Here is a 26,946-nt window from a genome sequence, read left to right on the forward strand (position 1 = left end):
AGTAACTAGTAGCAAAACCTTCTCTGCTGGCCTAACATGCCAAATAAAAAAATATTTTTCATCCTTTCCTTCTCAATCACCTTTTTGCCTGTGTATTTTTAATCGCTTTCCACTCTTAATTAATCTACAAACAAATAGAGAAAAATGAAAAGTTTTCCAGTCAGAATTTATTCCTTGATGCTTACAAGCAAAGTGTGAGGAGACATTAGAGGGGGGAAGGGCGTGGGGCGTGCTGGCCCCCAGATACGCTGTTAGATGGTCTTCTGCCAGCTGGTTCGCTTCGTCCAGCGACGCCAGTCGGTGGCACTGGACCCACTCGGCCATCCCCTTTGGCAACCAGGAGACGAACTGCTCCAGCACCACCAGGTTGATGACATCTTCAGCGTCGCTGTCCTCCTTGGCCAGCACCCACCACCGGAGGCGTCACAGAGGTGCTGGGTGAAAGCAAACGGGCGGTGGACCTCGCTCAGCTTTAAGGAGCGGAAACACTGGCGGTGTTCTTCTGGGCTGCTGCTGACCCATTGCAAGATGGACTTCTTCAGCACTGAGTAGTCCAGGAGGTTGGCGACCGGAAGCTGTTGTGCCGCGATTTGGGCTTCCTTTGTCAGCGGCGGCAGAAGATGGACTGCTCACTGTTCCGGCGACCATTTCAGAGCTTCGGCTGTGTGCTCAGAGAGCTCAAGGTAGGCCTCCGGATCATCTTGAGGCCCCATCTTGGTGAGCAACATTAGGTGTAACACCAGTGTAATAGATTTAAGGAATGAGGAAGTGGGAGACAGCGAATCCAACTCAAAGGTAAATTTATTTACACACAAAGCTTGCCAGCTGGGGCTCTCTCTTCAGTAGCCATTAGGATTACAGTATAGTTTCACTCTTTTGTAGATTTAACCATATGTAGCTGAACTTATTTTGACACTGTTTTATTTCAGTTGACAAGTCAAGCTTGGCACTGCATTCCAGAAATAGTTTGTCAGTTTTGGAATGGCTGGAAAGCATATATATATATATATATATATATATATATATATATATATATATATATATATATATATATTTTTTTTTTTTTTTTTTTACTTTGTTCTGTAGAAATTTAGTTTTTGTTTCATGGAATATGTAAAGTTTTTTTCAAATTGGTCCCATTAGTCTACAAATTACACATTATTCTGTTCAAACACTAAAGTCACAGTAAGATCACAAGAAGCTCGAATCTTTATCACAAATAATATTAATAAAAAAGAAAGTGTTGCATCATTTTGATGATAGAATCTAGTTTTCTGACCAAAGAGTGGACTTCAGCTTTTCACACATCTGTAAATGGACAGTGTCTTCATAGATTATGTGTATGCCAAATGGAATATACAAACAGAAAAACTTTTTGTTTTGACATGAGTTTGATTGTGCTGTTTGAAAACATTTGATTGGGTTCTGTGAATGTGTTAAAACTTCCTGTTCAGCTGGAACATACAATAAAGAACCACTGTAAAGTGTTGAGAAATAAATGTCGTAGTTGGAGGAAAAAAAAAAAAAGCTATTGTCAGAAGTGGGATTCGAACCCACGCCTCCAGGGGAGACTGCGACCTGAACGCAGCGCCTTAGACCGCTCGGCCATCCTGACTGATGAAATGTTTTAATTCCACTGGAGTAAATACAGTAAGTGTACACATCAAACGTATCAATAATGTTTAATTCTCATGTGTGGAATTATATCTTAGGTCTCTAAACATGACATTTTTCGTAAGGATGACTCATTGGGAAATATTGGGTGGCAAATAAAATTGATCATAACTGTTTATTATGATAAAGTTATCTTCCTCCAGGGGGGGCATGGTGGCTCAGACAGTCGAATCCTCCACTGAGTTGCATTCAAAATTCAGAACGTTTTTTGTGTTGTTAGATACACTTATGCACTTAGAACATATAATCGTTCAAATCTATTATTTCCAATAAGTGGTGCATAACACACAAATGAAAGCACGCCCCAGCAGTCACACAAACTGACTGATACAAAAATCCACGATGGGAAAAAGGTGCCTCTGTTTGTTCCTTACAGGCCCAATATGGCTCCCAGGAACAAACAGATACCCCTTTGTACAACGGACACAAAACTCCGTATATAGTGATCACGAACGACTTTGATTGGTCCATCCTCACAAGCGATGATAAAATAAACATGTATCACGTGACAGCACTTAGCGAATAGTTCGTGACAGCGCTTAGGTTAGCGAATCAGTTCGAAAGACTTGAGATTTGTTTTACTTTTTTTTTTTTTGGTCCTGTTAATATATTAAGACTAAGATTCTTAATATTTTTTATTGTATGATTCCTAATATCTTTAAGTTAGAACATTCTTGGTTTTGCAGGCTGTAAGAAAGAATAGTCAGATTTTTCAATTGTATTTGATAAATATTGTTTTGCTCTTGGCAAAATATTTGGCTATTAAAAGAAAATGGCTATTATTTGCTATTATTAATGGCTAAAAACTTTGGTTTTGTGACCATGACAGTGATATTTTGAAATTTAACTATCTTCCAGAACATTCCAGATAGATTCAGTGCTGAGTAAACTTGGAGTAGCACTTTCTAGAACTTTCTAGTAATATAAATAGTAGTATAAATACAGGGGCCTTAAGCCCACCAGTTCAGTTTAGTTCCAGCTGCCTAAGTGGATCTGCATTTTTCTGAGATGGCATCAAGAGGCTGCAAGCATCCTGCAGACGCATTCTGCTATGTCTGCGGCCAATTTATCAAGACAAGAGCGAAAAAGTACTCTGTGGGAGCATCTACTTAGATGTGTGAGGCCTACAAGGCATATTTCGTCATCCCTGTTGGGGATCAAGACAAACCCTGGGCACCTCATTTCACCTGCGAGCACTGCAAAAAAAATGTAAGATGGTAACATCTTGGAAGGTAAGATGGACAATTGTTGCTCAGAATTTTATGTTATAAAATTTGTTAATTTTTAAAATTGTAAAAGTTTTTAATTTTAAAATGTTTTTTTAGGACGCCTTTGGGACAGCAGGGACACCAAGGCACACTACCACAGGCGGGACTGGCCACAGCGGACCGAGTTCTCTGTGGGTTGGAACAACGTCAAGTGGGAGCCACTTGTGGACCCCCAGAAGGTGCTGATGCCACCACTGCACATCAAATTGGGCGTTATGAAACAATTTGTCAGAGCTCTAGATAAGGAGTCGGCAGCCTTCAAGAACCTTCAAGACTTCTTCCCTAAGCTGTCTGAGGCAAAGGTCAAAGCCAGAGTCTTCGTCGGACCACAGATAAAGAAGATCCTGGAGTGCAATGAATTCCCCAAGAAGCTCATTAGTAAGGAGAAAGCGGCTTGGCACTGCTTTATCGCAGTGGTTCAGGGCTTCCTGGGCAATCACAAGGCCGAAAACTATGTGGAGCTGGTTGAGACTCTGAAGAACTACGGCACAATGGGCTGTATGATGTCCCTCAAAGTCCATATCCTTGATGCTCATCTTGATAAATTCAAGGAGAACATGGGAGCATACTTGGAGGAGCAAGGCGAGCACTTCCATCAGGATATACTGGACGGTCACGAAAGCAAAGTTTGTGGGGAATAATAGCCATTTTCTATTCTTTTGAGGCAAAAGCAATTAGGAAATAACACTTACTACCCAGGAACAAAAATTGTGTTACATAGTGTAAGCAATGTTAAAGCCATGTTGAATGTGTGCCCCTGCCTGTTTAACTAAGAGTCTGTGATACATTATTTATTTTGAGATTGTGTGGGTTTGTTTGTATGGCTATATGGTATTAATTTTAATTGTTCAGGTCTTAAATGTCTTAAATTTGATTTTAGAAACTCTGCAGCGGCCCTGTTTATCTCTAATATCATGTTTTTATGTGCATAAATTATATGTGAATATTGACAGTGCAATCTCTGTATGGGATAGGCCTATGTGACTGGTATCATATTTCTGAAATATCTACTGTAAAATACGTGTATGAAGCTAAAATGATGACTTAAGTATTTGAAGCATAAAAGCATGTTGAATTGCTCTAATCAAAAAAATAAATGCACTGTATTATCAGTGCTTGCATTTAAATGCCTTGTATTAACAGTGCTTGCATTCTGGGAGGCTGGATTGTAACAAAGTTGTATTTTTAAGCATTGATATTTCATTTGGAAACATTTCACGACTAATTTCATTATTAAAAATTCAATAATAAATATTCACCTTCCAAAGTTAATTTCCAAAACATTCAGTTAATTTGAAAATACCATCTAGATTTTTCGACAGGTAAAATTCAGCCCGTTATATTTCGCTTAACAAAATTCGCTTCCTCAAATTCAGGCTGTGTCTCGTTTCGAAGGCTGCATGCTAGGTAGGATGCGTCCTTTGAAGGCTGCAGTATACTGAGCGTCCTCCTTTAAACAAATCTCGTTTAAACGAGAAGGTCTTCGTAGGACAAACGGAAATGGAACGTAAGATGGTTGCCATAACAGCACGCCATACTTTAACAAGCGCGAGCGACTTTGAGTGAGAAGGGAACAAAATCCCTTTAGAAGGGAGTGTATGAGGTAAATTTTAGGAGAATTATAATGATGTAAAGAGAAAATAAAATAGATGTACTTTTAGTCTAATACTTTATTCTAATTATATATTAATATAATAATACATATTATATACTCTGCACCCATCTACTGAGGTACTTCAACTTGGGAATTAACATTCCTTTTTTGAACATCATATTTACGGGCAAATTGACGTCATTTTATTTTATTTTATTTTTTATTTTTTTTTACATTTCCGCTGAAGCAACGAATTGTGGGTTGTGAGTGCCCAGGAAGGATACACCTCATGCATCCTCCGAATTCCCCTGAAATGTCCTACTCGCTTTTCTGAAACGAGACAGCCTCGATGACGTATGCGGCCGACAAATGCGACCTCCAGAGGACGCATCCTTCCAAATGAGACACAACCTTCCACATCCGGGAACTGCAGGAAAAGCAGCAGATTACCGATCCACAGTCTCTGGTGCTATTTGTTCTCACCAGTAGGTGGTGCAATGCGATCAGGTGTTGACTGCTGAAGACCAAAGCTACAGAAAGAACAGCCGTGTACGTTTTGATAGTTTGTTTTTCAAAATTGGTAGAAAATAGATAGATATTTGATTTGCACATGTGGGTGGACATGAAATGGGCCTTTCCACTGATTGGTCAACCCGCGTCATCATCAGTTCCTCAATGCCGTGTAACAGAATAATTATCCATCGTTGCTCAACTTTTATTGCAACTAGCCTACATATTGTAATGAAATTGGGGAATTTCTCGTCATACTTAGACTTTATTTATTTATTTATTTATTTATTTTTACTTTTGAGTTCTGGATAGCTCAGGTAATTCTGTACGCAGTGTTTCTCCAATCCCTTACCCCTTGTGGGGACAGGAACTTGATCAAACTCACCTGTATCAGATTTGGATTTGGGAAGCAAGAGTCCATAGGGAAGGAATAAAAGGAGAGTGTGGATTTGAAAAGAGGAGAGTTGTTATGTGTGGTTGACATAGCCATATAGCGTTCACAAAAAGTGGGGATGTTTTCGGTCGCTCCAAACGAAGTTAACTAGATAGGGTGATGAATGCACTGGATGAATTTGTCTATGCCTGGACCCTCAGAGGCGGCGGTGCTATTTCTCCAAGCGGTTATACTCCAAGTGCAAGTGTATCCTAATTTCTGGGTGCGGCGGCTGGGAGAGAGAACGGACACCGTCGAAAAAGAACGACGGGACAGCATCGACACAGTCACACCTTCTCCTTTCAGACCCCGTGGTGGGATCTTGTTCATCTGGATAAGGAGAAGTGTTTTAAAATGCATTATTTGTTGTAAGAATGATTGTGTATGGGAATTTTGTAATTGTTTGTTTTTACATTTTTGCATTTGTAATATCTACCTGAACGAGGGTTTATAGATGCTGACCTTTTCACTGTGTGTAGTGGGTTATTTGTGATCACATAGCGTATTTTCTCCAGGGCATTAGTTAAGATGAGTGTAAAAACAGAGGAGATTAGAGTGAGTGTGCAATGAGAGATTCTCTCTCTTCATCCTCCTTTCTTCCTCCAACGGCTGGTTCAAATGGCCTCACATACAGTCTTTTTACAAGGCAGTAATAAATTGCATTATGCATAATGGCAGTAATGCTACAAGTACACTGAACTCTAACCAGATGATTTATTCATATTTAGACCGGTCTATGAGTAGTTCAATACTGATGTCCATCATTTTAATATCCTGTTCAGTGTATTTGTTGAGTTTCCAGACAAAAAACTTTAGGCTACGTGAGAACCCCTTATGATTCACATCGCGTACATTCCTGTTACCTGGCTTACAATGCTTTTGGGAAACAAGGCTCATTGTGCAGTTCTCTCACATCTGTAATTAAAAACTTGCGACCCGAAATTTGAACCCATTCACATGTGAGCGATAATCTTTGTTTCTATCTTGAAAAATCCAAGTGTAGCATATTAACAGCGTTGAAAACAAAAACAAAAAGCTGCATCTGATGTCTACTTTGCCATTGCAAAATCTCGGACACGTGTTCTGGGTGGAGGTAATGTTCCTTCTGTGCTGTATCACGCAGCCACGCTCAAGAGACGAAATCCATAATTTAATGAGCTGTACGCAAAAACAAGAGCAGGAGAAATTGAGAGGTGATCAAATAAAATGCTAAATATTATTCTGTTTGCCCGACAAGTCATGCATGTTGAGTCCTTTAAGCTTGACTTGAAGAGAGCTTAAAGATGTGGAAGTCCATCCATGTTAATGCACATGTGGCAGTTCTGGCTGCGTCCCAATTTTCAATAAAAATGGCTTAAAAAGTGACTTCCAAATGGTTGTTATTTTGGAGCCCCACATCTTTCAACCCCACACTGCTGTCACAGTGGACGGTAAAGACTTTGAAGTGAGTAAGGCATAGGGATGATCTCTTCTGAACAGAACGCGCCCATTGAAGAGTGTGCATGTGCCTTTGTGCTCAAGTGCGTCGGGAGAACCCCGAAGTCTGATGTAGAGAGAAACACATCTATTGCAGCGCAATGCATCTGTCTCATTACACAGTGCACGCCGATCTCGTGTCTTCAGCAGCTTTCTCCCATTAAACGTCTTTCTGGTGTACGTGTAAATGACCTATTATAATTTCATTTTCCCTTAAGTTATTACTCCACACCCTGCGTAACGTCATTAACGACAGTTCTATGTTGTTGAACCAACGTGGTATGAACGATGTATGTAGGCTATAGCTAGTTCATTTCTCCAATGATGCATCTTACTATGGTGGTTAAGCAGGGAGTTACGTCGTTGTTCGGGAAACACACCCATATTAGTAGTTGAAAGATCATGTAGCCTAATTAATATAATAACATTATAATGAAAATAATGTATAATAAATGTTAATACAATATGTATTAAAATTGTTTTATTTATTCTTGTAGTGTTACTACAAAGCAGGAAATAGGAAAATGCATATTCTTTGTGTTTGATTTTCAGAAGTGGTTAGAATTTCTGAACATGAATATTAATAGTACAAGTATATCATTGTTTGGTATGGATATGGGATTATTTTGCACTCTGTTTTAGTTTGTTCTTGTAAAACACTAAACAGTTAAGTCTATTTTGGAAGGTGAATTTAATTTGGTCAAGTCTAAGGGTTAGTCTCTGTCTCAGACTGCATGAAATCTGCAAGAGATTTCAGATAATCCATAATATTGGCTGGCAGCTCTGAGGTGCACAGGCTTTTATCACTTTATCAGAAAGTGGTGTTTAGAACTATAGTCGAAAACTACTTGAGTTTTGATTAGATTTGCCTAATACTAAAAAAAATGAAACCCAGCCTTGGACAAATGAGACAACAAAAAACTTACAACTTTGGGAGTGGTCACCCTACTACATTATAACGCCTATTAGCAATCAACGCTTCAAACATCTGAGTTATGTAAGAACCTGGACAATGTATCGGCAATTTTTATATTTTTTTTTTAAAAGCCAATGCATTCCACATACTGCTCTGCGCTTCACTACAACGTAAATGCATCCGCTCTGCGTGGTCCAATGGGTCATGCTGTGTGCAGCTTTGCCACACCTTTTGATAGAGATTTGATAGCTGTCAGCTAAATAAAACAGACTGTGTGTCTAAGAAGTAGGTCAAGTAATTTTGAGTGCATATGCGAGGGACATCAATAGGCTATTTCTAAAACAGACAATTAATATTTCTCTGGCACACATAGGTTGCAGTACCCATGCCTACGCAGAAGAATGTTGGCACGAAGCCCTGTCTATAGACCCTTCCCTGACTAGTCCAGTTTGTTTCACAGGCATTCCCTAGTCCGGTTGTTTGATGAGAGATAATATAGTTGCAATAAAAGTTGAGCAACGGTGGATAATTATTCTGTTACACGGCATTGAGGAACTGATGATGACGCGGGTTGACCAATCAGTGTGAAAGATTCATTTTATGCCCACCCACAAGTGCAAATCAAATATCTATTTATTTTCTACTGATTTTGAAAAGCAAACTATCAAAACGTACATGGCTGTTCTTTCTGTAGCTTTGGTCTTCAGCAGTCAACACCCGATCGCATTGCACCACCTACTGGTGAGAACGAATAGCACCAGAGACTGGATCGGTAATCTGCTGCTTTTCCTGCAGTTCCTGGATGTGGAAGGTTGTGTCTCATTTGGAAGGATGCGTCCTCCGGAGGTCGCATTTGTCGGCTGCATACGTCATCGAGGCTGTCTCGTTTCAGAAAAGCGAGTAGGACATTTCAGGGGAATTCGGAGGATGCATGAGGTGTATCCTTCCTGGGCACTCACAACCCACAATTCGTTGCTTCAACGGAAATGTTTCCGGATGTGGAAGGTTGAATTTCTAACCGAATTTAAACCACTGAATTTGAGGAAGAGATTTTTATTAAGCAAAATATAACGGGCTGAATTTTACCTGTCGAAAAATCTGGATGGTATTTTCAAATGAACTGAATATTTGGGAAATGAACTTTGGAAGTTGAATATTTATTATTGGATTTTTAATGAAATTAGTTAGTACGACTTTGTTAAAATTTAGCCTCCCAAAATGCAAGCACTGTAAATACAACGGATTTAAATGCAAGCACTGATAATACAATGCATTTTTTCGATTAGAGCAATTCAACATGCTTTTATGCTTCAAATACTTAAGTCATAATTTTAGCTCCATACACTGTCTTTATTAAACAAAAAATGGATGAAAAGACACGTCTTATGGGGGTAATTAAATAACAGGTACATTGAATGTCTTGTTCATCCAATTTATTGTCATTTAAAAGCAACAGGCTTTAAATTGCGTTCACTTTATTAACAACAAAGGTCATGAACGTGATTCCCGCGATATCTGCCTTTGATCTCGTAGAGACTGATGCACAACGGGATGTGAGAACAGTCCGACTTGACAGCAATTTTTTCACTCCTCCCCTGACTGCACCAGCCTGCTCTTGTCTGTTTTCAAGGCGAGGCGTTTGTCATCTCAAACGAGCCTAATCTTTTTCATGTTTCATGCCATTCTACGCTCCAACGAGGTCGTGTCTAGAAGGGATCCCTCTCGCGTTAACTTCTCGCGCATGCGCATTCTGTTGAGATGCTTTCGCCTGTGCTTTTTTTTTTTGTGTTTGTTTTGTTTTTTGTTTTTTTTTTTTGCTCGCATCTCAGCGTTTTAATTATGGAAAGCATTAGAACCTTTAAAGATACCAATACTATAACATTATTATTATCATCATCATTATCAAAGAGTGACTATTTGCACTAGGTGTTTGCACTGAAATAGTCTGGTGGAAACAAAGAAATGAAAGATAAACTTCTCCTTAAGTGTCTCTGCAATGTTAAGATGGAGTAATGTGCTTTTTCTATGCGGATGACCTGGGTTCTAATCCTCCTTTTGACCCAGTTTTCCCCATCCTGTTTCCTGTCTCCACTTTTAATATTTTTCTATAATACTACGTATATTAATGAATATAATGGTTGATTTCCTCGCAGTGATGGGTTAGTGTTGAGTGTCTGTGAGACTGTGTAGGGTATCTGTCTAACACTATTTGCACTTAGTGCAAAGATGTTGTTATTTACACTATTTACACTGCCTTTTTATTAAGAAATCCTGTTGTCTTCTTAATCTCATAGAGCATCCCGTGTTTCTTGGATACAATACAGTAATATTTTGGCATAAGTTCATGTTAAGACACATATTACTTTAAATCTTAGATTCTGTTATTGTGACTTAATTGACATTAATATACATTTATGAATTAAAAAGTGTTTGTGTTAAAAAAAAAAAAAAAAAACTAGCTGATGTTTAAAGACTTTTAGTTTTTAGGAGATTTCGATTGTGTTCCACAGCTCGTGCTCCTTTCCAGTTGAATCGCAAAGAAAATGCAAACACATGTGTCCCCACTCAAGATATACATCCACAGAAGTGCAGATGCAATCTTTGTTTATTAAAATGTAAAGTTGTATCTGAGCAGAATAGAAGCCGCAGTTTCTTATAGAAATGGCGAATTTGTTACTACAAGACCACCAAGTCAGACTCTCAACATCTGAGCTGATTGATGTAATCTCCAGTGACCAACAATATCTCATGACCGAAAGACGTACACTGTAAAAAATGTCAAGCCATCTCAATGAATAAATATTTAGTAACTAGTTCCACAGAATTTTTACATTCACTCAGTTTCTTTCTTCAAAGTATTAACTGAATTATTCTTGTTTAGTTGGCTCAAAGTGAACTCCAATTTAAAATAGTATGTTATAGCCCAACTAGTTTCATAGTTCACTCAACTAAAATGTTTTAATTGGTGCAACATTTAGAAAACTAACACAAAGATACATTCAGTTAAAAATTGTGTGTTTACTCCATATGTCAAATATATTCATTGAACTAGAATGTATTATTTGGACATCTCAACTAGAAATAGCTGCACTAAACTAGTTACTGGTACTAAACTAGTGAACTAGTTACTAAACTATTTTACACTGAGGCCACTAAGAATTAAATGAACTTTTAAGCACACAAATGAAATCCATGTTTTTTATTTTTCCTCAGTCTGTATTAGGAATATATTCCATAAGCATATGCACATTAACAAATGACACAAGTTTAATTCCTTACAGCTGATCAACATTAACTGCAATAAAACAACACATTTTAGTTTACAAAATTGAAAAGAGATAAACCCTAGCCATTAACACTGGTAATAATTTGTTAATTAAGTTGATTTATAACAAACATGTTGAAAAATATTTCCAACAAACTTGTACAAACGGTGGGTGTCAATAACTCTCTATAGCTTTGTTTCCATCCCCTTATTTTTATGCATATTTTGGGACATTGCATAAAAAATGCTGGATGGAAATACCAAGATGTGAATAACATCTCCTAAATGCACATAAACTTGTACATTCGCTTGAGGATACGTTTTTTATTCAATAAGAAGTAATGTTCATAAACTTTAATGGAAACACATTTCCCAAATAAACTCCTATTAAATTTAATAGGAATGCAAGATGCTCATTAAAAAAGCCACATGACTGAATAATTTGTTCATAACAGGACTAACCAGCAGACTAATCACTGCATCTGAAATGCTGCTCTGGTCATCCTGAAAATCCAAAGCCTGCATAGAGATTGAAGAGCAAATAAATCCGAATACAAACTTGAACTGCGCCAAAGAGCAGGTTTATTGACACTTTCCAAAAATACCTTATAGATCCGCATGGTAAAGACATAAGGATGGAGGAACGCACACACATAGTGCTCCCAGACATGAGACAAATTTATTTACAGTGTTTTGTTTGTGTGCTCTAAACCACAAGTATTTTATTTCTATAAGAGATAAACCTAACCCTACCCTAACCCTAACCTAACCCTAACCCTAAACATCAAGCAGATGACAGAACCTGGCATCATGACACTTGAATTTGGCCTCTAAACTAGATCATTTACTGTATATGGAGGAGCCAAGTGTCTGTCCATGCCAGCAACAGTCTTGTTCTCAGTGACTGAATTCAAGCTGAACATTTTTTTTACTGTCAAGTCCCAGAAAGCCTCAAAAAGTTACTTCCACTGTTTAGGATACTCAATATAGAGAAAGCAAAGCAGGCCAAAGAGCACAACAAAGGCAGTCAGAAAGTTTGGATGGCTGTTCATGACAACTTCTTCCTCCAGCACTACAGGCACGTCCACCACTGAACCAAGGAATTCACACAGATCTCCTGAAGTCTCAATGAAACCAACATGCATACTTCTGATCTGCCTGTCTGATTTGAAACACAGAAATGTTAAAAATAATAAAAGATATATATATATATATATATATATATATATATATATATAAAAAGTCAATGCATCACAGTTTTGTTTCACTAACAAAGTTGATTTACCTGAAATTTCTTAACAATTGGTACATATTCCAGAATATAAAACTGAAGATCTCCAAGTGCCACTGACCTTCGATGCATGGCCATGTCTGTGGTCTGCATACAACAAGCATAGATTAAAATTAATAACAGAAATAATTGTGCAACACAGTGCAAGAATGCTAGCAACTTAAAGTCTGCCACATTACCTGCTCATCTAGGCGTGTTAATAGGGCTTTCAATTCATCTTCAACATCACCTCTTTTGGAGTGATCCATCCTGATCAGACCTTTGGTAATGACCTCCAGGACTGTGGAAAGTCAAGTGCAGATCAACTCCAGTAATTCTTTTAAATTCTACATAGACCTTCAAAACAAAATGAATTAAGAGGTTATAAGTAAGGGATATTGTACAGTGAACACATTCATAAACTGAGTTTACTAAATACCTGTGAAACTGACTTGTTGTGCAGATCAACTCTAGTATTTCTTTTAAATTCCGCATATAGCTTAAAAACTAAATGAGATAAGAGGATATAAGTAAAGGATATTATGCAGTGAACACATTCATAAAATTTACTTAATACCTGTTAACTCTTCAATTCGGTTTCTTTGGGACTGAAGTGAAATCTGGCAGATGAGTCATAAACACACCTGTAGTCTTGAAAGTACACACACGCTGTCTGGTCACAGTGTGACACTGTTCTGAGTCAGTAGTGAGTCAGAAGTACTGACTGGTTTGGATGAGAAAACTTAAATGGTGACAAAGAAAAGATGAATTTCTCCCATTCTGTTCATATTCTGAGAGAGAAAAAAGCAAAAACAATTCAGCTTGAAAAATAAATTCAAGAGAAAGAAAATAAATATTACGAATATCACTGACCTTCAAGAATGACACTCAACTCACATTATTAAAAGTACATTTTTAGTTTAATAAAGTTGGCAAGTTATTCTTACTTGAATACTCCTATAAAAGGCAATAAACCTCACTTTCAGATTACCCAACGTATTCCTAAAATGATACCTCACGTGCCCTTGCATATTATCATCAGCAATAAGATTCTGTGTTCAGTACAAGGTTAATTATGTGGTTATTGGCACATGGCTGGTTTAAATTAGGCAAACGAGTGCCATTTTATCGTAGACTAGGCCTACTCTTCACTTTTAAGGGAAAACTGCCAAAGTTCGCCATCGCAGACATACAATACAGTGCAACACATCCAAATCACCAAAACACATCACAATTTTAATGCGTTAAAAGTGATAACGTGTTAAACGTCTTAACAAAATTTACCAGCAGAATAACATAGTACATTGCTCAAAGAGGGAAAAAAATATTATTTAAAGGTGCACTCAGCGATTCCTGACAAACACTGTTGATATTCGAACTCACCTGTCAAAACAAACACAACCCTCCCTTCAGTGATCCTTTGGAAGCTCCTCCACCCCCCACCAGCTCCAGACACTCACAACTCTCCTGCTACTAAATCTAACATCACAACAACAGCATGTATGGGTTTTGTGAAACATTGCAAAATTTGTGTTACCCATCTTTCGAGAAGAAAAAGAACAACTTCTGCATCCGTCTTCAAGCCTTTTACCTCTCTGAGGTTTCTCCACAACTGAAAAGCCTTGCTGATGTTAACGCGGCTCCTAGTCCTCAACTTATCATAATCCTTCTTTTTTAGTTTATATTCATCTGACCTTTTTCTCTTGGTCTGTTTCTCAGCCAATTTGCCCTCCATGGAGTTTAGAAAGTTCGCATCAGCCAGATTTGCCATCGCTCTTCTAATAAATTTCCCTCTCGCTCTGCCCCCACCCCCATCCTGTGCACGCACAAGAACCAGCCCCTGTTGCTGACTGGCTGGAGTTGTGTTGTGTGGATCGGTCTGTTCCACTTTGTTTTTGTCCCATTTACAGAGCCAGGGCAAAATTTGTCTGACCCACATAATTGCTTTAGTTCCGGCCCAGTATATGCCTGGGTCCTCGGCCCAGATCTGGCCCACATACCGTAAACTGAGCAGAATTAATGGATGTGGGCCAAATCTGGCCCATGCACTACTATGAGTAGAAATGATGGGTGTGGCCCAGATTTGGCCCACATTGTGTAAATTAAAGGAGAAACTTGTGTGGGCCACATCTGGTCCAGATGTGGCCTGTGAATGCCACACAAAAGCTGTCATACTCAAAATGACAACAATAAACCAGTTTAAATGAATGATTTTTATTTTTGTTTTAATTCACCAATTTGTAATACAATGAAGAGCAGAGAATTTAATGATTTTTCATTTTCATTTTTAAGTTCAACTGATATCAGAAAATAAATTCTTCCAGAAGCACATTTGTGAGGTCAGACACTGATGTTGGACGAGAAGGCCTGGCTCGCAGTCTTCGCTCTAATTCATCCCAAAGGTGCTCTATCGGGTTGAGGTCAGGACTCTGTGCAGGCCGGTCAAGTTCTTCCACACCAAACTCGCTCATCCATGTCTTTATGGACTTTGCTTTGTGCACTGGTGCGCAGTCATGTTGGAACAGGAAGGGGCCATTCCCAAACTGTTCCCACAAAGTTGGGAGCATGGAATTGTCCAAAATCTCTTGGTATGCTGAAGCATTCAGAGTTCCTTTCACTGGAACTAAGGGGCCAAGCCCAGCTCCTGAAAAACAACCCCACACCATAATCCCCCTCCACCAAACTTCACAGTTGGCACAATGCAGTCAGACAAGTACCGTTCTCCTGGCAACCGCCAAACCCAGACTCATCCATCAGATTGCCAGATGGAGAAGCGTGATTCGTCACTCCAGAGAACTCGTCTCCACTGCTCGAGAGTCCAGTGGCGGCGTGCTTTACACCACTGCATCCGACGCTTTGCATTGCACTTGGTGATGTATGGCTTGGATGCAGCTGCTCGGCCATGGAAACCCATTCCATGAAGCTCTCTACGCACTGTTCTTGAGCTAATCTGAAGGCCACATGAACTTTGGAGGTCTGTAGCGATTGACTCTGCAGAAAGTTGGCAACCTCTGCGCACTATGCGCCTCAGCATCCGCTGACCCAGCTCTGTCATTTTATGTGGCCTACCACTTCGTGGCTGAGTTGCTGTCATTCCCAATTGCTTCCACTTTGTTATAATACCACTGACAGTTGACTGTGGAATATTTAGTAGCGAGGAAATTTCACGACTGGACTTGTTGCACAGGTGGCATCCTATCACAGTACCACGCTGGAATTCACTGAGCTCCTGAGAGCGGCCCATTCTTTCACAAATGTTTGTAGAAGCAGTCTGCATGCCTAGGTGCTTCATTTTATACACCTGTGGCCATGGAAGTGATTGGAACACCTGAATTCAATTATTTGGATGGGTGAGCGAATACTTTTGGCAATATAGTGTATATTGAATTGACCTGTGTGTACAATATGGAGAACCTGACCCAGAATCAGCGCCTATATATTTGCTAAATGTTATTGCCAGAGTTTATGCAGCAGTTTAAAAGATCTGTTAAAAAAGATTTGGTGTCAGATTCCAAACAGTGAGTCCAGATTATACAATGGCTACATTTACATGCACCATCATTCGATTAAACTTTAGTTTATGTTCGCTCATAATCATAGTAATCCCCACCGCAGTAAAATATGTATACTGCGATTTTAATCCCATTATACGGGAAAAATATATACGCTTAAATAGTTTTTCTTTCACTCCAAACAAAGTGCGCCTGCGCTAGTGCAGCAGACAGATTCCATTACACTCCATCACGTATCTGTAACGCTTTTCAGTTTCGGAGCTCCACAATGGCAGTGTTACAACAAAATAAATCATATTTTTCATTTCAGATTGCAGGTATTCCTTTTGAGTTGTCTTCGCGGGTGTAATGCAACAACGGTGTGCTCAGTGTAGTTCGATTCACAAACGAATGGCTCTTTTGAACGGTTAAGTGAATCAAATCAGACAGCGCCACCGTCCGACAAAGATGACTCCTATGAACCGGTTCTTTTAATCACTCGTTGAAAAAGATGAATTGACTGACTGAATTTGAGCAAACGTCAAATAATACATATAAAATTCAACTTTCTCATGCATAGGATATAGTGCAGAAGTATAATAAATGTAATTAAGGAATTAATTAATTAATTTATTACAAAATGCAAGATAACTCAAAATCATTTCATTAGCTAACGTTGTAGTGCATTGGATAGAGCTCAGCAGTTTTTCAAAAAAAAAAAAAAAAAAAAAAAAGTAACATTTTATATTAATTCTGCTCAAATGAACAAAATGACTTGAATAAAGATTCGTTCATTTTGCTAAATGAGACTCAAAGATTCAAGTCAGTAAAATGATCCCATCTTCCCATCCGCCTGTGACGTAATGAACTCGGGCCGAAAGTATAGATACGCAGCTACACCGAGTATGGACCTGCCACAAGTACAACTGCTTTCAGCCTAGATTGGCCCACATAGGAAAAGCCGTCTGTCAGCCAGAAGTGGTGTGTACAGTCGGCACGGCTCTGGCCAATTATCTTTTCGCCGATGCCAGCAATGAGCCGATAGTGGCGCATTTCTGCCGGAATCGGCCCAAATGTGCTTGCTAACTGGGCTGTGTACAAATACTAGATTTATTATCAGCCCACCCACAGAACGGACAGCTAGCAGACTGTGAGGATATATTTGCAGAATTTGACAAAGTGTATTGGATTAGAATTACTGAGTGCACCTTTAATCAACTATTACAGAGTGAGTTATTTCATTCAATGTCTTAGCCTAAATAAATTCTGAAAATAAATGATACACTTGTCCAAAAGACGTTTTATCATTTGTATGCGTGTGGTATCTGACATTGTCCTTAGGCCTATTGACTGGATTTGGGTGTTTTAGTTCAGTCAACATCAGACACATTGACTGGATTCGAATATGACACTTCATTCAGTGTTATTGATATATATTTCTGCAAACGTAATATAATATGTCTTCTTATCTACACCCACCCAAAAATGCTGATCCAACTTAGGCTAGATATTTTTGCTCTTCCAAAATTTAATTAGTTGGATTTTTTTACAGTGTAGAGCTAAAGTTATCAAATGTGTTATGTGAAATAATTATTTTAGAACTTGTACTGATCATCAAAACAGACAATTTAAAAATAATATTTTTAATATTGCTGTGCAACTTCAGTTTAATGCCGTGTCCCGTTCTTAACTGATAAACTACCCATACAATTAGCAAGATTTCACCAACATTATTATACATATACTAATTTTTCACCTCACCGTTGTTTTATATGGAATAATCAAAATATTATTTACAGAAATAAATCATAATTTTTTGAGAGATGGTATTTCAATAATAGCTATATTGTTAATCAGTTGATAGATGACAATGGTCAATTTGATTCCTTTTCAGAATTCTCCAGAAAATTAGATTTTGGGGCGTCATTAAAAGAGTATAATATTGTAGTCGACGCTATTTAGTGGTATACAATTATTTTGAAAGGAGAGCGAACCTGTAATCCTATTTCTCTGTATAACACTTCTATTTCAATAGAAGGAATTATTATTACTGATGACAAATTCAATAACCACTTTGTTCGCAATCATATCAACAGAAAATCTATTCCAGCATCTTCTTTTCAATGGATGAGGCTATACAGTGTTAATTGGAATTTGGTCTGGTCTCTTCCCCACAAATATCTATTAAGAAACAAGTTAAAAGAAGTCACGTTTAAAATATTACATAGATGCTACCCTTGTAATAACACACTCCATAAGTATATTCAAAATACTGAAAAAAATGCACTTTCTGTGACATAGAAGAGACGATTGTTCATCTTTTTAGTGAATGTCTTTGGGTTAAATCTTTTTGGAACGAGCTATGTTCCTATCTCTCAGAAAAAACAAATGTCAAAATATGTATAAACACTTTTAATATTATTTTTCTTTATAACAACTCAAATTCTCATATCCAGTTCATTGTTAATCTTTTTATTATATTTGGAAACATTTTTTATACACAAATGCAAATTTTTGGTAAGAATTTGCTATTGTAAATTTTTCTGGTAGACTATAACTCCTATGTTTTGTCTTTGATGGGCATAAAAAACAAAAACAAAAAAATCTTTGAAAAGTAAAAAAATGCTTTCAATGTTTAACCTTGTATAGATGTTTTTTTATTTTTTTTATTATTTTTTTAAAATTATATTTATGATATGTCTTCCTTTTTTTTAATCTTCTTGTTGTTCTGTACTTGTTGACACAATTTCATGTAAGACGTTTGGCATGAATAATAAAAAAATAAAATAATAATATTAATAATAAATAATAATTAACGCCGTGTAAGAATCTCGCGAGATTGACGAGAGAGGGATCCCTTCTAGACACGAATTTCCAACGAGGCGCACCACGTGACCTGCACCACATGCTGTCTCGTCATGTGACTTTAAGAGGTTGCTGATACACGGTTAATGACCAGTAACGAGAGAGGATTGCTGTATCATGTCGGACTGTGTGCACTAATTTATTTCCTTACATAAAATATGAGTCGTTTGCGTGTTTATAGATCGGCACTCCGCCACCGAATCTCTGCAACTGTTGTTTCTACTATGATATTGCTTCAGTTTGTATCAACATTAGTGGGATCGAATGACAGCCCATGGTACCAGGATCTGTGCAGGTGAGAATAATAAATAAACAAACACTCAAGACTGATCATTACTGCCAAACACTTATGTATGGCATGTTAACACTTGCTAACAAATAAATGCACGTCTTTCTGTATGATGCAGGTAGCTGATATTGCTTTTAATCATTTTGAGAGATAGTTATGGCTCTTTAGCATTTAGCTTGGCAGGTCAAACTCGCCACCTACGACTGGGGTTCAAAAGCAGGATATCATTTAAAGGGCGAATATGCAAATTCTGTCATAATTTACTCGCCCTTATGTTGTTCCAAACCAGTTTAACTTACTTTCTTTCATGGAACACAAAAGGAGGTGTTAGGCAGAATGACAGCCTCAGTCACCATTCAATTTCAATATATGAAACAAAAGAAAGAGTTAGAAACAGGTCTGGAATGACAGATATCAGGTAGATAAGCAGATATATAACAACTATCAGTATGGAGCTGACTAGATGACGTCACAGTCATCAGACTGCCATGCAGCTGTAATACATTCTGATTATGTAAATAGATTTAATGAGATTTTCTTTTCTTTTCTTTTTTTTTTTTTTTTTTTTTTGTGTATACAGTTACAAATGGGAGGCCATTGACCAAGACAGCAATGTTAGATACACACTGAAGCTCTGTGATTCATCGCCAGACACAGACTGTGGTAAAGACAGTGCTGTCTGTGCACACAGCCTTAAGAATGACCAGAAACAGTCAGTGGGTAAGTACAATACTGAAGATTAAAGTGCCTAGGCTACAGTATGCATACCCAAAAGCATTTAGAACAGGCCTAAGGTGTATTTTTACAGTACGTGGCTAAAAAAACATACATTGCCTTCCTCATTGTCACCATCTGTATGCATTGATTTGACCATTTAAGACCTGTACATCATGATTTGACCATTCAAGACCTGTACATCATTTTTGTACCTTATTAAAATGCTCCATGTCTCTACATGAACCATACTATGGGTGAATCTCATATAGTATTTCACACTAAAATCAAAATAAGTATAAACAAAATGTAAGTAAATGAAAGCTTGTTTAGGGCTATTAAGATTTTCTTTATTGTGTTTCATATTTTATTACAATTAAGCACATTTCCCACCCAAATACTTATTACTGTAATGTGGAGAAATTATATATCGTAAGGCATCAGGTAGTATTTGATGTTATACCTTTAATTTGTGTTAATGTCTTTCTTCTGCCGAACACAAACAAATATTTTTAGAAGAATATTTTAGCTCTGTAGGTCCATACCAGTGAGTGGCTAGAACTTTGAAGATCCAAAAAGCACACAAAGGCAGCATAAAAGACACTACAGAAGTGATATAATAGGTGAGGGTGAGAAACAGATCAAAATGTAAGTCCTTTTTTACTATAAATTCTCCTCCCTGTCCAGTAGGTGGTGATATGCACAAATAATGTGAATTGCCAAAAACAAAAGGAGAATGTTAAAGTGCAAGTGGAGATTTATAGTAAAAAAAAAACTTAAATATTGATCTGTTTCTCACCCAAACCTATCATATCGCTTCTGAAGATATGGATTTAACCACTGGAGTCTTATGGATTACTTTTACGCTGCCTTTATGTGCATTTTGGACATTTAAAGTTTTGATCACCATTCACTTGCATTGTAAGGACCTACAGAGCTGAAATAGTCTTCTAAAAATCTTTGTTTGTGTTCAGCAGAAAAAAGTCACACATCTGGGATGGCATGAGGGTGAATAAATGATGAGATAATTTACTTTTTTGGGTGAACTCTCCCTTTAAACATCTGGAAGCATTACATTAATGGGAATTTGGGGGGAAAGTAAGTGTGATTAATTGTCATGAAAATAATGTCACAATACAAGACACCTTTATGGTCTTAGAATAGGTTTCATTTTCTTTTTACAAAATTCAGTTTTAATCTATTTGGTTTTCTTTTGAATTTGGAGTAAAATGTGTCCTAGGCATGTTTTCATAAGATTAATCATTATAACCATTTAAATGGCTCGTGGTTGACTTCGTGTCTTGTTGCTTTCTATTGATTCAAGCCTAATGTAAGACAAACACTCAGTTGAACAAAGAAAGAAGTATTGATTTTTGCTTAGTCTAGATATTAACATGTTAAACATTAAAGCTCTTTCAAGGAAGTAAATTGTCCTCATTCTTTATTTTCACAATAGTTAACCCTATAAAACAGGGATGTGATAGTGTAGGGTCATATGCTCTAATTGTGCACATCACGTTGATCTTCTAAGCTAGTTTTTTTTGGCCTTATCCAACAAGTCAGGTGATCTCCATATGACATGAACATATCAACGGAATACCTTTACCAATAGCAACTCTTGAGTGTGGTTGTTTTAGCCCTTGTTTTAGTTTAATTTGTTGTCAGAACAAACACCAGAGATATTGCGTCACACACCACGAGACCATATTGAAAAATGGTTTGCAAAGACCATAAATGTTGATCATGCTGACATTTAATTGATAAATATTTTTGTGTTAATGATGTCTTTTGTATAGATTTTTATATAGATTTAAGTGTAGTTCAACACTGTTGCACAGTGTTAGTAGTTTTTGTCTGTATCAGGAAGTTAGACAGCATGCAAAGACAGTTGTAATGTCTATTTTTAACTCTGTTTCATGCTGTGCTTACTGTGTTCTAACTTTGTTGATTATAGTTGTATTGGTCCTTGTTTGTTTATTTAGTTTGCATACTTACTTGCTTGTCCGAGTATCTATTGTCTTGTATTCCTGCAGCTGTATCTTTGTGTTTAGTGGTAAGTAGGTCACAGTTATCAAGCAGCAGGTGCTGTAGTTGAATATGACAGTGTTTTGGTAGCTGGCAGTAATTTGTGGTGCTTGCAACATTTTTTAAAGTCGAGCTTTAAAAAATGTTGCATCCTGAACCAAGCCATTGAATAAAAGACTTGGGCTTTGTTCGGAATAGCATACTACTTTACTAGTTGTACTATTTCAGCAGTATGCAAATGTTCTGGATGCATGGAATATCCGGATGACCTACCTGTACTACATTTACAAATATGTGCAGTATGCAAGCAGAGCACACTACTCAGAATATCTATTCCAGTGCACTCGACAGGTCAATTGCCATCTTCTTGACTCTTTAATAAGACATTTTTGCTTAAGCATTCGATTTAACAAGTTAGTTCAGTGTGATTATTACATAAAAAAATAGTGGTCTGTTGATTACATTTTTGTTAATTGCGATTAATATCATAATTTTTCATAGTTAATCGTTATTAATCGCAGATTTAGAAAGTGCTTTAGAAATTTGTCTCTAAATATACTTATTTTCCTTCTTAGGAAAGAAAACAAAACAATATGTAACAATATAATGCTTTATTAGCATTTTCCAAACAAAGCCTTCCACAGTATAAAGATGGAAATGCACTAAAAATCACCAGATCAAGTAACCTTAAACGTTTCCCAAAGTCTAAGTGGGAGTTTGACTAATTTTAAGAACTAGTCCCCACATAAGATGCATATTCCTAGCAATGAGCATTAAATCTCTAAAATTCTCATCCTTCATCAGCCAGTAGACTGTGGCTATCCACTTTGTTGCAGCAATCATGAAGCCGCGTTCATGATTCGCATCAGGGTTTCAGCGCCAGCATCAAGCGCTGCTTTGAACTCCACATGAAAAGCACTTGCAGACAAAAACGTCTCATTCTGCGTTTGGTGGTAGTTAAGACTTGACGTGCTTCTGTGGTAATTAAAATGCACCTTACTTTGGCTAAAAAATACTTGATTTCTGTCACAAGTTAAATTTAGGCTTGTTTTGTATGTCAAATAGCATTAAGAGCTCCTTTCCCCATCACTTTATGACTGACACTGAATCACTGCTGTGTGTGTTTTTGGCGGACACATCGCAAATGTTCTGCCCTAGTCCCACCAGTGTTTATGCTGTTTTATGCTTTATTAACAGTAAATGCGTTAATCGCGATTAAGAATAATGTATACGTTAACTATATTCATTTTTCGCATACGTTAACGCCTTAATTTTGACAGTTCTAATAAAAAAATAATGCATAAAAAATGGAACGCAATTCATCATGCCCCCTGAACGTACGTCAATTATGTGAATTGCCACAATGATGTAAAGTATTTGGATTATCTACCATAAAATGGTATACTTCATATGCCATTGCCTGAACCTTGGATTTAGGATCGACCTCATTGGAATGACCTGCCGGTTGAACTGCGATGCACCTCATTGATCTCTGCCTGCATCACCTTGGTCTAATGAGATGGACTACACTCTTAAAATAGAATACATAGACTTTCAATTATTTGCCAACAAAAGCCTTCATCGGCCAACTAACAGAGGACAATGCATCTATGTGAACTTCTGCAGTTAATCCAGGATGAACTTCAAAGACATTAGTCATTAATCTTACAGTTCATTCAAAATCTTTTTTTTTTTTAAACACAGGCCCTTAACATTTACTTAGTTTACTTATTTTAAACCATGACCTGCACTACATATAAATAACTAATATTGGCATTATATTCATGATGTTAGCCAGAGGGGAACTGGCCCCCACAGTGAGCCTGGTTTCTCCCAAGGTTATTTTTCTCCATTAATCAACATCTTATGGAGTTTTGTGTTCCTTGCCACAGTCGACTTCGGCTTGCTCACTGGGGTTCTAAATACAATTATGATTTAATTATTTATTTTTATACACAATTTACAATCATATTTAATCAAATTACACAATGATGACTCTAAGACTTTATAGATATTACAGTTTCATTTTCTGTTAATGCATGATTTTCTGTAAAGATGCTTTGAAACGATGTGTGTTGTGAAAAGCGCTATACAAATTATATTTGCTATTTAAAAAATCGGTATCTCATGTAATAAATTCAATTAAAAACATTTTAATCTATTGACGGCCCTTATTTTTACACACTAATGCATAGTAACCCTTTTCTTCTTTTTTTTTTTTTTTTTTGGATAACTGGACAACACTGTGAAAACAATATAGCATACTACTGTTATAACCAGTATATTCATTGTTATATAATGCATTATGTTTTACATATTATTTTAAGAAATAGTACACAATACATTCTACACAGTAATCAGTACACTAGTATTTCATTCTGAACATTGTTAAAATGGGTCTTCACACATGGCATATTGAATGTCCTTCCATGGTCTTTCATTCCAGCTGTAGTTTGTCTGACTCTAGTTGGCATGTTTACGGAGCTGGTTTGCATGGTTGGCCCATTTTCAAGGTCATCTTCTCATGCGGTGTGTTCCCATGGGTTTTACGCTGCTAGACATTTTGACCCAGGAACTTTCGGCCTGTACAGATCACAAGCTGCAATATTTTAACCTTGTGTTCCAGGGAGATATAGAGTTGAAGTCAGAAGTTTACATACACTTAGGCTGAAGTCATTAAAACTCATTTTTTAACCACTCCACAGATTTCATATTAGCACACTATAGTTTTGGCAAGTCGTTTAGGACATCTACTTTGTGCATGACACAATACATTTTTCCAACAATTGTTTACAAAAAGATTGTTTCACTTTTAATTGACTATATCACAATTCCAGTGGGTCAGAAGTTTACATACACTAAGTTTACTGTGGAAGCCTCACCCTTTTTTCTCCAAACAAAACGATGGTCATTATGGCCAAACAGTTCAGTTTTTGTTTTATTAGACCAGAGGACATTTCTCCAAAAAGAAAGATCTTTGTTCCCATGTGCACTTGCAAACTGTAGTCTGGCTTTTTAATGGCGGTTTTGGAGCAGTGGCTTCTTCCTGGCTGAGCAGCCTTTCAGGTTATGTCGATATAGGACTCGTTTTACTGTGGATATAGATACTTGTCTACCTGTTTCCTCCAGCATCTTCACAAGGTCCTTTGCTGTTGTTCTGGGATTAATTTGCACTTTTCGCACCAAACTACATTCATCTCTAGGAGACAGAATGAGTCTCTTTCCTGAGCGGTATGATGGCTGCATGGTCCCATGGCGTTTATACTTGCGTACTGTTGTTTGTACAGATGAACGTGGTACCTTCAGGCATTTGGAAATTGCTCCCATGGATGAACCAGACTTGTGGAGGTCCACAATTTTTTTTTTCTGAGGTCTTGGCTGATTTCTTTTGATTTTCCCATGATGTCAAGCAAAGAGGCACTGAGTTTGAGGTTAGGCCTTAAAATACATCCACAGGTACACGTCCAGTTCAGTACACCTCCTATCAGAAGCTAATTGGCTAATTGTCTAAAGGCTTGACATCATTTTCTGGAATTTTCCAAGGTGCTTAAAGGCACAGTTAACTTAGTGTATGTAAATTTCGGACCCACTGGAATTGTGATATAGTCAATTAAAAGTGAAACAATCTGTCTGTAAACAATTGTTGGAAAAATTACTTGTGTCATGCACAAAGTAGATCTAAACGACTTTGCCAAAACTATAGTTTACTAATATTAAATCTGTGGAATGGTTAAAAAATGAGTTTTAATGACTTCAACCTAAGTGTATGTAAACTTCTGATTTCAACTGTACACTTGTTGTGCTGGTAAATTTTGGCTGACTTCGTTTTGAATGAAATAATCTGTTTTTATCTATCTGTGTTACAAAACAAGCATTTTTCAAAGGCATGTTATGGCTGCTTGTGCTGTGCTGTTTAATACAAAAAGTGCATTGACATCTGACTTTATCTCTGTTTCACAAGTGTAAATCCAACTGCATAAAGATTGTATCCTTTTACAGTTTTAAATTACAGCAGCATTTTAGCCTTGGGTTCTCAGATTGTTGTATGATATTGTATTATGCTACCAGCTCGATGCAAAACAATTCCAACTTGAAGCTTTGGTGACTTTTTACTTTGCAGACAGATTCTGTTTTGTATGTGGGTAGTTTGTATGACATGCAATTTCACATTTATTTATTTTATATTTTCATCATTTGGTTGGATGTTTGTTTGCAGTTTCAAGTTAAATTCCTCATGAACTGTGACAAACAGAAACATTAAAATTAACAATATCGATAGAAATAGTTGAAATATATAATATATAGTTGAGTCTCTTTTCAAGAATTATTTGTCATGAATTTACACATTGCCCTAAACATTTATACAAATTTCTATACTATTTTGTCACCAATAATTAAGTCCTTTGGAGTGAGTCATGAAATGTGTAAATTGGGTAGTAAAGAAAGAGAAATCACTTCTTTTGGAAATAAAGACATTTTAAAGAGAGTTTAAGCTCATACTATTATTTACATTTTCAATGTTTATGAGCTACTTTGTGTTCATTACTCCTTTCGGTGCAATGCCTTCATAAAATGGAAAGAGAGATTCTTAGCATTAATAAGCATAAAATAAGTAAAATCTTTACTTATTTGTGTGAATTCTGCTTGCTTTTAGGGAGTCTTGACTGCTTTAAACAGCATTGACCTTATTAATTGAGAGACAGGGGAAATTTGTACTTTTAAAAATGAAAGGGATTGTTCACCCAAAAAATTAAAATTCTCATTATTTATCCTCATGCCATCCCAGATCTGTATGACTTTCTTTCTTCTGCTGAACACAAACAAAGGTTTTTAGAAGAATATCTCAGCACTATAGGTCCATACAATGCAAGTGAATAGTGACCAGAACTTTGAAGGTCCAAAAAGCATGTAAAGGCAGCATAAAAGTAATCCATATGACTCTAGTGGTTAAATCCATGTCTTCAGAAGTGATATGATGGGTGTAGGTGAGAAATAGATCAATATTTAAGTCCTTTTTTACTATAAATCTCCACTTTTACTTCCACACTCTTCTTCTTTTGTGTTTGTCGATTCACATTCTTCATGCGTATCACCACCTACTGGGCAGGGAGGAGAATTTAGAGTAAAAAAGGACTTGAATATTGATCTGTTTCTCA

At 37.1% G+C, this 26,946-nt stretch overlaps 1 protein-coding gene, 1 long non-coding RNA gene and 1 other non-coding gene across 4 annotated transcripts in view; 1 reads left to right on the top strand and 2 right to left on the bottom strand.

Annotated features, from left to right (window-relative positions):
* Nucleotides 1–1,532: 1,532 nt before the first annotated feature.
* Nucleotides 1,533–1,615, bottom strand: trnal-cag (transfer RNA leucine (anticodon CAG)). Its single transcript has one exon. It is a non-coding gene; the product is annotated as a tRNA-Leu (tRNA).
* Nucleotides 1,616–10,436: 8,821 nt separating this feature from the next.
* Nucleotides 10,437–26,946, bottom strand: part of LOC127410023 (uncharacterized) — a 42,699-nt gene continuing 26,189 nt past the window's right edge. Inside the window, exons 2-5 of one of the 2 annotated variants that reach the window (XR_007892070.1) lie at nucleotides 12,984–13,197; nucleotides 12,607–12,763; nucleotides 12,422–12,514; nucleotides 10,437–12,298 (exon numbers count right to left, since the gene is read on the bottom strand). This is a non-coding gene — a long non-coding RNA (uncharacterized LOC127410023). The remainder of the gene's footprint in view (nucleotides 12,299–12,421; nucleotides 12,515–12,606; nucleotides 12,764–12,983; nucleotides 13,198–26,946) is intronic. The other variant, XR_007892071.1, reaches the window with a different exon arrangement.
* LOC127410022 (cation-independent mannose-6-phosphate receptor-like) overlaps nucleotides 18,837–26,946 on the top strand; it is a 63,907-nt gene continuing 55,797 nt past the window's right edge. Inside the window, exons 1-2 of the mRNA XM_051645010.1 lie at nucleotides 18,837–19,057; nucleotides 19,632–19,771. Coding sequence (XP_051500970.1) covers nucleotides 18,921–19,057; nucleotides 19,632–19,771 — 277 coding nt within the window. The 5' untranslated portion in view covers nucleotides 18,837–18,920. The remainder of the gene's footprint in view (nucleotides 19,058–19,631; nucleotides 19,772–26,946) is intronic.

Source organism: Myxocyprinus asiaticus, chromosome 19, assembly GCF_019703515.2.
Source record: "Myxocyprinus asiaticus isolate MX2 ecotype Aquarium Trade chromosome 19, UBuf_Myxa_2, whole genome shotgun sequence".
Classification (NCBI taxonomy): Eukaryota; Metazoa; Chordata; class Actinopteri; order Cypriniformes; family Catostomidae; genus Myxocyprinus; species Myxocyprinus asiaticus.